This window comes from Lygodium microphyllum, chromosome 30 (assembly GCF_053477565.2).
Source record: "Lygodium microphyllum isolate KBCC chromosome 30, Lygodium_microphyllum_v1.1.10, whole genome shotgun sequence".
Classification (NCBI taxonomy): Eukaryota; Viridiplantae; Streptophyta; class Polypodiopsida; order Schizaeales; family Lygodiaceae; genus Lygodium; species Lygodium microphyllum.
In genome coordinates, this window is record NC_141164.1 from 98,715,270 (window position 1) to 98,728,124 (window position 12,855).

The 12,855-nt window shown below is 38.5% G+C and overlaps 1 protein-coding gene across 1 annotated transcript; it reads left to right on the plus strand.

Annotated features, from left to right (window-relative positions):
• Positions 1 to 10,599: 10,599 nt before the first annotated feature.
• Positions 10,600 to 11,953, plus strand: LOC148010163 (uncharacterized). The gene is made up of 3 exons (XM_087673003.1): positions 10,600 to 10,908; positions 11,084 to 11,163; positions 11,285 to 11,953. The coding sequence occupies exons 1-3, from the start codon at positions 10,815 to 10,817 to the stop codon at positions 11,468 to 11,470; spliced, it is 360 nt and encodes a 119-aa protein (XP_087529129.1). The 5' UTR covers positions 10,600 to 10,814; the 3' UTR covers positions 11,471 to 11,953.
• Positions 11,954 to 12,855: the final 902 nt, after the last annotated feature.

Here is a 12,855-nt window from a genome sequence, read left to right on the forward strand (position 1 = left end):
ATCACCACTCTTGGCTTCAGAAATAGCTGCCGGGTTGAGGAGATACAGTTTCAATCTTTCTCTCTCCTCCCTCTCTCTTCCCTTAAGGGGCAGTTCATGCACATGAAGAAGAGTGAAGAATGGTTGAAGGATGCTTGCCCGGTATGAACCGGATTGCTCTAAGATCAAGAGGAGGTTGAGGGGAGATGTTCATCATTGAAGATTTGCTACTGTTCAGTCCATTGGCAATGGAAAAAATTAATCAAAAAACCCGCAACATGCAAATAAGCGGTATGCCTCATTTTTACACGGAAATTTTGCTTCTTGTTGATGTTTGATGGTTGAAATGGAATTAATATGGAACAAAAAATTGTTTGGAGCTTGTCTGTATTATGATTGAGGGTTGTGCATTAAAAAAATACAGATCCATAATAATAAATAGTCACAATAATTAAATTATAGCGTAAAAAGTGCATTTTTAATGTAAAAATGAAGGTTCTATTGGTTTCGGGTGGGAAAAATAGATGTGCATGGGATGAAATTTTGAGACAGAACATCTTTCAGCAGTCACAATTAGTTACTAGTCATAAATAAAAAAACAATCTATTTTTATGCACGACTAAATAGAGGAAAATAGCTAAAATAAAAAATAGGATTTTCGCGTTATAAAAATCTAGAAAATTACGATTCGTGGTTGTGGTTGTATAACAAAGTTGAGGCATGAATTTTGGCTTCAATTTGGCTTTTTTTAATGTGTTATAGTTCATGGTTTTTTGTTTTATGCGAAAAATACATACAAAATAATACCCTACACCTATGCAGTGCAACATAACCTAAACGTTAGAGGGAAAGGGTGTGGTTAAGAGATTGAGAGGGCAGAGAGGGTTTTGAATATTTGAAATGTTTGATTGTGCATTTCATTTAGAATTGCGATAATTTAGTTTAAGGGACTAGTAGCACGAGAAATCGGTGCTAGTCTCCATACATCGAAGCATACGCTTAGTGAAAATCATGAAAGGGCTATTTTTTCCACATCACAAAATGCTAATTCGATGAATATTATTTTTGCACTAGGATCATATGCATTATGCATGACGCATGACATGGTATCAGACCTAGATTGCATAGCAATTGTCTTCATAGGATATGGTTTATACGTTGAGTGGAAAGGAGCCTTTGCTGTAAGGCATTTGTACGCTTTTCTTGGGACTATTTGGTGAGGTTTTATATATTCATGGATCGTACAAAACAAGAAAAGAGTGGAGTCTGTGTGTTATGTTTTATATGTTGGAGCAATGCATCTTGGGGCCAATCCCGGAGGTGTAGGAGAGTCGTAGTGGAGCCGCGAAAATTAGCTGAGGCAATCTTCACATAGCAATTCAAACACTGCCACCTTATGGGCCTCATTTGCCATTGTAGGAAAATTAACAACATAGGTCACTTCAAACTATCAGATGAAGGCATCTGGATCTTCTAAAGAAGACCCATTGAATTTCCAAAAAACAAGGCAATCGGTGAGCCACCAATCCAAGTGGTAACATGAATGCCTTGAGGTGGGATGGGCAAGAGCACAATGGGTTTTGTGGAAGTGAAATACTTCCCTAGAGCGATCAGCTAAGAAGAAGTGGAAGCACGATCTGATTTAGGTGGAATCAATTGCAGCTAGATTGGATGCTCGGGTAAGTTACTCATGAATATATGTGTGCATCACATGGGTTCAAAATAAGGTATTTTTAAAATACCATTTTTATACATTTTTTTACATACAAAAGGGTATAATATAAATGGGTTATTTACAGATTGAATTGAAAAGGGTTATGTTTTATTAAAGAAAAATTCACAAATAAGGATATTTATAAATAGGCCTTGAACGTTGTCGTGCCACTACGCGCACAACGTGTAAAAAAATCTAGAGTGTGGCTTCCTTTTAGTTTTAGAGAGCCAATGCCATCTCAGACATTAGTGTTAGTGTCCATGGTTTAAAAATATTAGATTTTAGTCAATTTTCAATATTCTAGATATTATCTCTTGTAAAAAAATCTACAAAACTATGAACAACTTCTAGATTAGGATGACATGTAAAAGAAAGCATGTAGCTTTCAGCTAATTTGAGAGGATTTTATGTAAAAAAGAGATATTAGTGAAATCGTGCGACGCACGATCGCTGTTTTAAAGTAGTGAATAGCACTCCGAAAGTGGGAGATAAAGAATGAGTAATTTGGCAGGATTCTGGCCAAGTGTCATGGTATTTAACCCCCCTTTCAGAGCCATTGGAAGGATCAGATTGGCGATCTGAGTAGCATAGAGGAAGGTATTATTTTTTATACGTTTTTGTCTATTAGAGTTATATTTTCTCATAATGTTGAAAGAAACTGACAGGCTTCATCTCTGTTAGTATTCTTCTATATTTTCTAATTCTTTTTGGAAGTATTCTTCTACATCTTCAATCTCTTTGAACCCCTTCTCTTCCGTCTACTCCTGTCCTTGAATCTACCTTCACCTTACTGTCACTTATATTCAAGAACTTGGCTTGAAACCTTTAACCCTTCTCTTATATCTACCATCTTTGGAGTCTAAGCTCTTGAACCCCCATACATTCTTCTCTTGCCAAACCCCTGTGGTGACCTTCAACCTTACGCACTACGACATTGGTGAACCTGACGTGAAGGTTGGTGTAAGATAACTCGAAGATGGGGGATTCTTCAGGAGATGCTCTAGAACAATTGGTGTGCATACTGCAACAGACTCAACAACAACAGATCCAAATGTTACAACAACAACAACAACGGCAAGAAGAGGAGAAGATTGATTCCATAGCTATCAAGGCCCTAGAAGAAGTTGGGCGTGAATTAAAAAAATTTAATGGTCAAAATGTCTCTGTTTTCATTCGTTTGTATGTTGAGAAAATACTCTTCTTTGGTGTACCGCAACATGCATGGAATCGTTATTTTGCCAGACTAGCCAAACATGGTCTTCAAGAAAGAATCTATGGTCTTTTCCAACAAGGTGCGGATTGGGCTACATTCAAAAAAGCCCTACGCGAATAATTCTTCTTAGAAGACTCTGGCCTTATGACGAAGAAAAGTTTCACTGAATGGGTTGAAAAACCCAACAAAGGTTTAGTTGAACATCTCTATACCATGAATTTGAAAGTAAATTTGGACAACTTGATGCTGAAGACCAACAAAGTATGGAAGATCAGAAGATTGAATTATTCCTTAAGGCTGCAGATCCCATTCTGCAAGAAAAGCTTGTTGATCGCCTAGAAGATGCTACCTCCGAATCAGGAGTCAAGACCGCATGGACATATGTTACTGATGCAGTTAATATGATTGCTCGAAGAAAGCGGACACGACTAAGATTGGGCTCTACTTCAACTTCAACAACTCCATTAATGGAGCTTTTTCCACCTTCAAAATCCCCTATTCCTTTGACTAATCAACCAACTCTTTCTTCTTCCATTCCTTCTAAAAATGCTGTCATGGATGAACTTATTAAAAGCATGCGTGATCTTCATTTGAATCTTACAGAAATTAGTTCCAAAGTAGAGAAGTTGGATGTCAAAGTTGAAGAACGAGGATGATCATCAACTCAAAGACCCATGAGAGAAGGCCTTAAGAGGCACTGCATTTGGTGCAATAGCCAATAACATGACAAGAGGGAGTGTTCTGCCTTTCGTGAGGCTGAAGCACAGAAGCTTGTCTTTTGGAAAGATGGAAAAATCCATGCAGTTGAAACTGGTCTTCCACTGGAGCCAAATTTTAGCAATGGTGGAATGAAGAAAAGATTAGAAGATTTAGCTGTAAAGAATGCCTATGCAGCAATTGATGCAGCTACCTATGGGTTACAAATTGAGCCAACTAAATCAAGTTTGAAAGCATGTAAAGCTAATGTGCAATCTAAAGTATGGATGCAGGCACTAGATCAAATGGAACGTGGTAAAGTAGTCAAAGAAGATTTGGCTAGCGCTAGTCAGTGCATTCGAGGAATAACTGGTTGGAAAGAACTGATAGATTCTTTTTCCACCTTTGCACATTTGGCTGATGTCAATCATAAAGAAGTCTTGATTGAAAAAAAGAGAAGAAGAGAAGATGAACTAGGGCCTTCCTCTTCTGGCCCTCCAAAATGGGTAACTGGAAGCACGCCTGAACAACCAAAACTTGCTGAAAATATAACCCCAGATCAAGAGATAGAAGATGCGCCACAAACAAAGAAGACCAAAGGAAAGAATAAAGGCAAGCAACCAGGCTACAAATTTATAAACGACATCTAATTTGAGTGTTTCAATGTACAATATAAAATATATAGTGCAGCGTGGTCGCGTAGACAGCATTTTCGCGTTGAGCATATTGACAAAATGCGCTCCACAATGGACTGTGGTATCATGGTAAGGTTCAAGCAAGAGAGCCGACAACGAGCAACACATCCAAACACGGTTGTGGATGAGATGGAGTATTTTGGGAACTTACAAAGTATTGTTATGGTGGATTACCGTAGCTTCTCCATGATACTATTCAATGTTGTGCAGTGGTTCAAAGTGGTACTTGGAGGAGCTGGAGCAACAGTTCGACGAGGTCCATCTGGATTTCTCGAAATAGATTCTGAAAAAAATGGACGGATTTACGCGAAACCTTTGTGTTGTCGGCCCATTGTAAACAGGTGCATGGACTCATTTGTTTGCTAATTGTATTACGACATGGTTTATGTCACAATGGTTTAAACTCTCTTGTACGTGTTTGTGAACAGGTAATCTTCTATCCAAACCCCCGACAACCTCAATGGTGGTATGTTATACCTTCAACTCCTCGAAGTGCGACAGAGGCAGTGAGCCCGCAGTCGACACGGGATACACGTGCGACTCCTCGCTCTCATGGCCCTTCCAAGGAGCGTGGCTCAGGCTCAGGTGGATGCTGTGGAGGCACGGGCGTGGTGTCTCCGTCTCATCGTTCAGCTGGAGTTGCGTCACCTTAGGGATTTGTCACACCTGTGGGAACGTCTACTCCAGTTACTCCGGCTTTTGCTCAGCCGTCAGCAGGTGGCACCCCTATGGGTGCCATGGGTGCCACCCCGATAGATATTACCCCGGTTGGTACACCGGATGCACAGGGGTCTCCTAGATATGCCCAGGAGCGTGGGCGCAGATGGGAAAGGAATTATCTTAGGCAGACTCCCGGGGGATATGGATATCTAGTCAATGGTAGGCCATGAGCCATCATCATGAATGATGAGGGGAGGAGGGTGATGGCTCACATGAGAGAGTTGTGCCAATAAGTTTTTCAACACAACGTCTTGGATCATTGGAAGAACATATCGGAGGGGAGAAATGACTATATAGTAGCATCCTTGCACGAGGAGTTTCCAGTTCCAACCTCAGTAGATAGATTCTCTACGGGCTAGATGATGGATTGCATGCGTGCATACATGTCACACAGACGATCCGATGCACGCAAGGCAATCAAGAGTGGGGTTGCAAAGCGTGAGTGGTTAGATGCAGACGACTGGCGCTGATTGAGAGAGGAGGCTACAAATTCTCCAAGACGTTGGAGTCAGCAGTGCGAGGCGGTGAGGGCACGACTCGAGGCCGGAGTGGTCTATCATCTTGGGAGTGGCGGCCACAGGACATATTTGGAGGACTTTGTAAGTTTTTCTTTTGTTTTGCTTGTTTATTTTTTTGCAATATTTTTTGTACTGACAATCATGTTTCTAACAGTTTAGCATTTTGTTTTCTTTGCAGCACTCCATTACAAATCGTGATCCGACTGGCCTTGAGACTTCATATGCAGAGAGACATGGTCTCACTTCATTGATCGACCGATTGTATAGACACGGCGGCCCTGTAAGTCACTCATCTTTCTTGTCCGTAGTTACTATGTTTAATTAGAATGTATTATTGTATGGTGGACTGATGTATTGTTTCTTTTTCTGCAGAGTCCGTTCGATGCTCCTTTGCGGCGGGACGATCTTTCGGGGGACGAGGATATGTAGCTCGCCCTTGGATTCCTGGAGCTCACACACCTTTATTTTTGAGTCGTCTGATCTATGTAGACATTTTCTATGTGTTATGATATCTTATCATGATTGTACCAATCGCTTATTATGCGATCATGTATTTATTTCATGTATCAGTGTTATGATTTCAGTATACATTGTTTTTGTTTGCAAGCGCATTGTACACAGTGCAGAAACTATTTTCTATGGCTCTAATAAAGCACACAGTGCTGCCATAAATTTTTTTTTTCCTGTTACCGTCGCTATTAGCGTTACAAAATTTACTGCTCGCGTCGTTATTGGTGTCGTTATTTACGTCCAAACCGTCGCTATCAGCGTCGGTAATGGCATCGATATCAGCGTCAATACCGATGCTAATACCGACGCTGATAGCGACAGTGATACCGACTGCTCTATGGCGTCACCAATAATGACGCTTTTTGCGACGACGGGGACAAATTTTGTTATTTGCATTTTCGTCACTTTAAACGTCGGTATAAGGCCTATAACTTATAGTGATTCATTGGTTGAATTGGATGGAATAAGCATGAAGACACCCATAGTTGGAAGAAGAATGAAGCTCTTCAAATGAAGAGAAAGTTCAACATATGAGCTAGAAGACTTGAGTATAATTCAAGAGCATGAAGACATAGACGAAGAAGAAGAGGTAGAAGATAAAGACATTGACATGGCAGAATATACTTCTTATGACAGTGCAAATCCGTAAGACTTTGGCACATGCCAGAGGATGTGCAGGTTAGGAGGGGTGGATGTCATGCCGCTACGCACACACCGTGTAAAAAAATCTAGAGTGGCTTCCTTTTAGATTTAGAGAGCCAATGCCATTTTAGACATTAGTGTTAGTGTCCATGGTTCAAAAATATTAGATTTTAGTTAATTTTCAATATTCTAGATATTATCTCTTGTGAAAAAATCTACAAAACTATAGACAACTTCTAGATTAGGATGACATGTAAAAGAAAGCATGTAGCTTTCAGATAATTTGAGAGGATTTTATGTAAAAAGGTTGATTAGCGAAATCGCGCAATGTGCGATCGTTGTTTTCATGCAGTGAACAGCACTTCGAAAGTGGGAGATGAAGAAAGAGTGATCTGGTAGGATTCTGGCCAGGTGTCCTAGTATTTAACCCCCATTTCGGAGCCATTGGAAGGATCAGATTGGCGATCTGAGTAGCATAGAGGAACGTATTATTTTGTACACGTTTTTGTCTATTAGAGTTATATTTTCTCATAATGTTGAAAGAAACTGTCAGGCTTCATCTCTGTTAGTATTCTTCTATATTTTCTAATTCTTTTCGGAAGTATTCTTCTACATCTTCAATCTCTTCGAACCCCTCCTCTTCCGTCTACTCCTCTCCTTGAATCTGCCTTCACCCTGATGTCACTTATCTTCAAGAACTTGGCTTGAAACCTTCAACCCTTCTCTTATCTCTACCATCTCTGGAGTCTAAGCTCTTGAACCCCCAAACATTCTTCTCTTGCCAAACCCATGTGGTGACCTTCAACCCTACGCGCTACGAAAACATATGTGATATAGATGATATACATATAGTAACTTACCCGAGATTGGATGAGACCACGGAGTTGTATACTCTATATCGGGTTTCTCATTTTCTGAAGAAGGTAAGAGTCTTGGGAACTTCAGGAAGTGCTTCTTGCCACCATCGGTACCTCTACCTACCATGCCCTCCACACACAAGTGTAGTAGGAGGTGACAATAGCCCTTGAGAGTGCATGTGCATGCAAACTCATGCTCAAAGGAATGATCATCATGGATGCCATATGTAATTAGGTACAAACATCGCCACACAAAAAACAATAACATATATTCAGACTCGATACAAAGAAACACAAACATGACAAATACTTCATATTGTGGAAAGCAAGAAAAATCGCAAAAATCCAAAATACGCTTCCATTGCTTAGAGCATATGAATTAGAACACAAAATGCATATTGCATATCCATAACTAAGTATAATGAATAAGATACATCCAAATAACAATGTAGTTGCATGACAAGCCAATCAATAGATATGAATCGACATAATTATATGCCTCTTGACCTTTCAACACTCTAGCATTTGGAATATCTAGCCAGCATTATGTCCATCGCCCAATAGTTTTCAACTCCTAAATGTTGTGTAGTGCTAGTCAAGTGTTATTTAATAATTGTCAATATTAATATATTCACTTGTGTATTGTCTATCCTTCAATGACAATGAATTTCATCCCTGGGATAAATGAAAATAATAATGCCTAAAATGAGTATTGGATAAGCATAAGGGCACATATGTGTGAGATACACCCTTTGTAATAAAAATATTCAATTTTATTAGCTTCTATAAAAGCTTTGAGATAGGTTATGCATATGGACTAGAAGCTATAGGCTTATGCATATGGACTAAAATGTACATAGTATCACAAATACAAATGATAACATGCATTGACAATTTAAATTGAATCACAAGAATAATCTTTGAAACTAACTTCAAATGCAAAATAAAAAACTTGATAGTGAAATTCCACTAGTGACACATCCACATTTTATGATTTGCAAATTACCAAACTATTACTTTTCCTCTCAATAGAAAGTCACATGAATCTTGTGATTTCAAGTTTTAGGTAGGAAAAGTTGATTGTACTTCACCCCATGACTATGTAAAGTCTTAACTTGTTACTACCTTAAAATTGGTTGATGTTTATTGAATTTTGAGGTTCACAACCTACTTTAGTACTACGTTGCTGGTGGCATGTTGTGAATCCATTAAATTGTGTGAAGAGTTTTAAGGAAACTCAAAAACTACAAGAAAGTAACTTACCATATAACGATGGAAATCTCAAAAATAGTGCACACAACATAGCTCAAATTAAAGAAATTCCCTATCCATACACCTATCCAAAAAGGTATGCTAGTCTAGTAGTATCAAATCTAAATGTAATATGTGACATAATGGTTATTTTTATTAGATTGTAGGTACATGAGGGCTATGAGTTCTTGAAGATATCTCCAAGTGAAATAGTCTCTAGAGCTTGAATTGTGCAAACAATATATGCCATGTATATTCAAATTTCCTAATACATGGTTCATTGTTAATTCCTTCTTTTAGTGAATAGAAGCTCCGCAAGGGTGGCAGGGAGGTCATGTCACTCATAAATATGCAAGTCTATCATGTCAATTCAATAGAAGGGCACTTTTAAATGCCCTTTTAAGTTCATTTTACATACAAAATGGGATCATTTAATGGATATATTCCTAGGTTGAATAGGAAAAGGGTGTATTTTATTCATGATAATTTACAAATATGGGGTTTTTAAATTAGGCATTGGATGCACATGATAGTAAGGGTACACATACAGTGAAATTTCAATTTTGGGGGGGGGCTTCTAAGTGGATATGCATAATGCGCATTTTCATATATCTTATTAGAAGCAAATGATGAAATAGCTAGACACCTCTAATTATTTGGGCACCCTTTGGAGTACTAGTTTGAAGGACTAACCCATCCATTTCAAAGCAAACGTTGGGTAGTACTCTTGGTATCCTACAAAAGAAAGGTGTCATGAAGGGACTTTAGCTTAGATCATAGGAAAATTTGGAGACATAGGCCAAAACCATATGAGATGATATTAATGAGAGGCTTGTTGAATTAGGCATTCCTTATGTTGGTTAATCAATAGTAGCTTTAGCAAGCCAAGTAGAAGCTATAAGAATGTTAAGCTTATTATCTTATGAAATGTTTACTAGACCAACAAAGTGCATGAAGGCCATACTTTTGAAAGGCAATATATTTCACACTAGCTGGTCATATTTTTCAAAGGCATGGTTCACATTACCTTTACATTGTGAAGAAAAGTTAATGTGACCTTTGAACGAACAAATTGAATCAACTCAAAAGACCCTTGCTTATCATGCACATCCTAGTGACGTTACAATAGGAATGACACACACTATGACACATGCAAAAAGTCTAATAATGAGTTTTCATTAGGTTGTGGGAAAATATTTTTGTAAATAGGAAAAAGATTCCTATCTAAAAAGTATTTCATGATTGTGCACTTACTTAAAATTTTGTTTAATGACCTTAGTCGTGTCAATCAAATTATGGCTAGTGGCGGTGGACACTATTTAGTATTCTTTAATGTTGAAGAAAACAAATCTTGACTTTTGGAATTGTCATGAGTGTTGACAATCTAAGGAGTAGTGCTACTTTTACATTGAATCTAGTATCAGACTATTGGAACATGTCCACATGAAGTAAAAAAGGAGTACAAAGAGAAAGTGTACACATGATGTTGTATCTTTCGAGAGGTCAACCTAGAAAATTTTTCTGGAAAGCAAGTAGAAAGGTATGTGGTTGCACTTTGGCCATAGAGCAACATGTCAATGGTGAGAATTGCGAAATCGATGAACACTCTTATTGTTGTGGACATTAGATAAGGTTACAAAAATCCAAAGCATGCCTTTATTCAAGGTAGTAAATGCATAATAAATGTTTCTAAAGCAATGCTGATAAGTTGGTAGATCCCCAAGGGCAAGTTGGTAGATCCCCAAGGGCTCATGCACATGGGCAATAGCAAGAAGTCAAGACGAGTAGCCCAGCATTGAGTTGGTGTGAGCATGTAGTAGATGACCTTCTAAAATGCTCAAGGAGAAGCTCGTGGAGTTGAATAATAGAACATGTAGTGGGGCATGGTCCATATGAAGTAATGAGAAGGGGATAGAAGAAGAGCTTTGATAGAAGTGTGGATCAAGGGGAGGTGAGGAGAGTAGAGTTTTGATAGTGCTCTCTCTCTCTCTCTCTCTCTCTCTCTCTCTCTCTCTCGCGATGGCTGCATGTATGCTGAATCTTTTGTTTCTTCTATTAGTAGCATCTTCTCTCGCAACACTCTCTCAAGCTGCACGTCTCAATCCTTTCAAAGGTACTAAAACCACATGAGTGAAGTTAACCTGTTGATTGTGATTAACCTACTGATTATAATGACTAATGAACATTGGATGTCGGTGAAGACCGTCGATGAAGTTGTATTCGTGATTACAATAACACGTTGATTATATTACTTAAGATACTGTACTGTTGACGGTAATATTGCGCAGGTGGAGATTTTCATCCACTGACACAAAGGCGCCTCGATGGTCATCTGGATACGATTTATAACATTGAATATAGAGACAAGGTACGCACGATTATGATCACTTCGATGCTCATATTGCAGTAATGAGTGCTAACGATCGGATGAAGAACGATTCCCACGCCGCCGCTCTGATGTGTGATATTGTATTTCTGTGGTAGCGCAGCTGCAGGCAGCAGACCGGAGGACGTCATTGATCAGAGAGAACGCATTGGATAATAACGACACGATTAATCTGGATGTTAATGATGCAGAGCATGGGGATAATGATGTTATTAATTTGCGGCGCAGGCTTGCTGCGAGAGAGCCAGCCGTTGTCCACACGGACTACGTGTGTGCTAATGCTTGCTAGTCTCGCTCCCACAGACATGCCAAGGATGTATAATATCTGAACCCCCTCCCCCCCCCCCCCCCCAACACACACACACACACTCTCTCTCTCTCTCTTTCTCTCTCTCTCTCTCAGGCTTGCTCTTGGTAAAGAACAACTTTGCCAACCTTGATGATCCAGCTAATTGGTTCATGCGTGCAACATGACCTTGCAAAATTGGTGCTTCAACATCCTCAAAAGACATGGATACTTCTAGGCCTATAGCTCTAGCTACAATACCATTCCCTATCATTGCCTTGTATAACCCAATCTCCTCCCATTTATTTTCACAAAGGCAACCAAATATATTATACTCTGTTTTCTTTAACTCTTTCTACAAGTACATGTTTGAAAACTATTTTCCTTACCATACTCTTGGACTTCATTTTCACATACTCTTTCTGTGGGTAGATGCTTGAAACTAATTTCCTTTTAAGGTGAACTATGTGCTAATCAGATATGCAACACTGCGCTGTACATCACCCTCTATGATGTACCTAGCTTCTTATTATGTATGCACATCTAATAATTCACAACATATATGCAACTTTGATCATTATTTGTCTCCTTTGTTGTCTAAGCATAATAGCATCAATGATACCTTTCTTTCACACTAGACATTGTTCATGTTCTTTATTATTAGAACAAATAGGACGTATACCAAATATTTTTTACACATAAATACAAGCAAAAACTTGATCTAAATGTTGGCCCTGCCACATCGAAATAATCATTAGTATTAGTTACAAATAGAGGGCGCCAGTAAACATGTCAATTGAAACTTTCGAAATAAGCAACAATATGTGATCATTTATCAATGCTATTTTGAGGCAAATACCAACATGTATTTCAAGGACTGCAAGTTTTGTATGCCAATGCATATATCGAGGGATATACCAAACAATTGTAGAAAAAAAGTACCCACATGTTCAAAGAATTTTTTTAAAACAAGGATTTGGTCAAATCCCTCCTATCCATATCTGCTATCTTGTCAAACATGGATCACTATTGAAACTTGTATAAAACCCCAAGTATGAGTAACTATGATATATCACTTAAATGTGTAACACAAAAAAGACAGTATAATATATGTGAAAGCAAGAAGAAAATATAACGATGTTCTCATTATATAGTGGAAAATTAAAGTATATGTCCAAATGACACAAGTCCATAAAGAAACAAATAGATTTCACCAGAGAGTCATAACTCCTAATTCTAGAAGCAATCCTTAATCCATGGTCTTATCCTCATAAAATCCCTTGTTAGCCCAATGTTACAAGAAAATACAAGCATAGATCATAACAAATCTAGAACAAGGATAAATTGCAAGCATGTTAGTACATAATAACTAGTTATCTCTTCAGGGA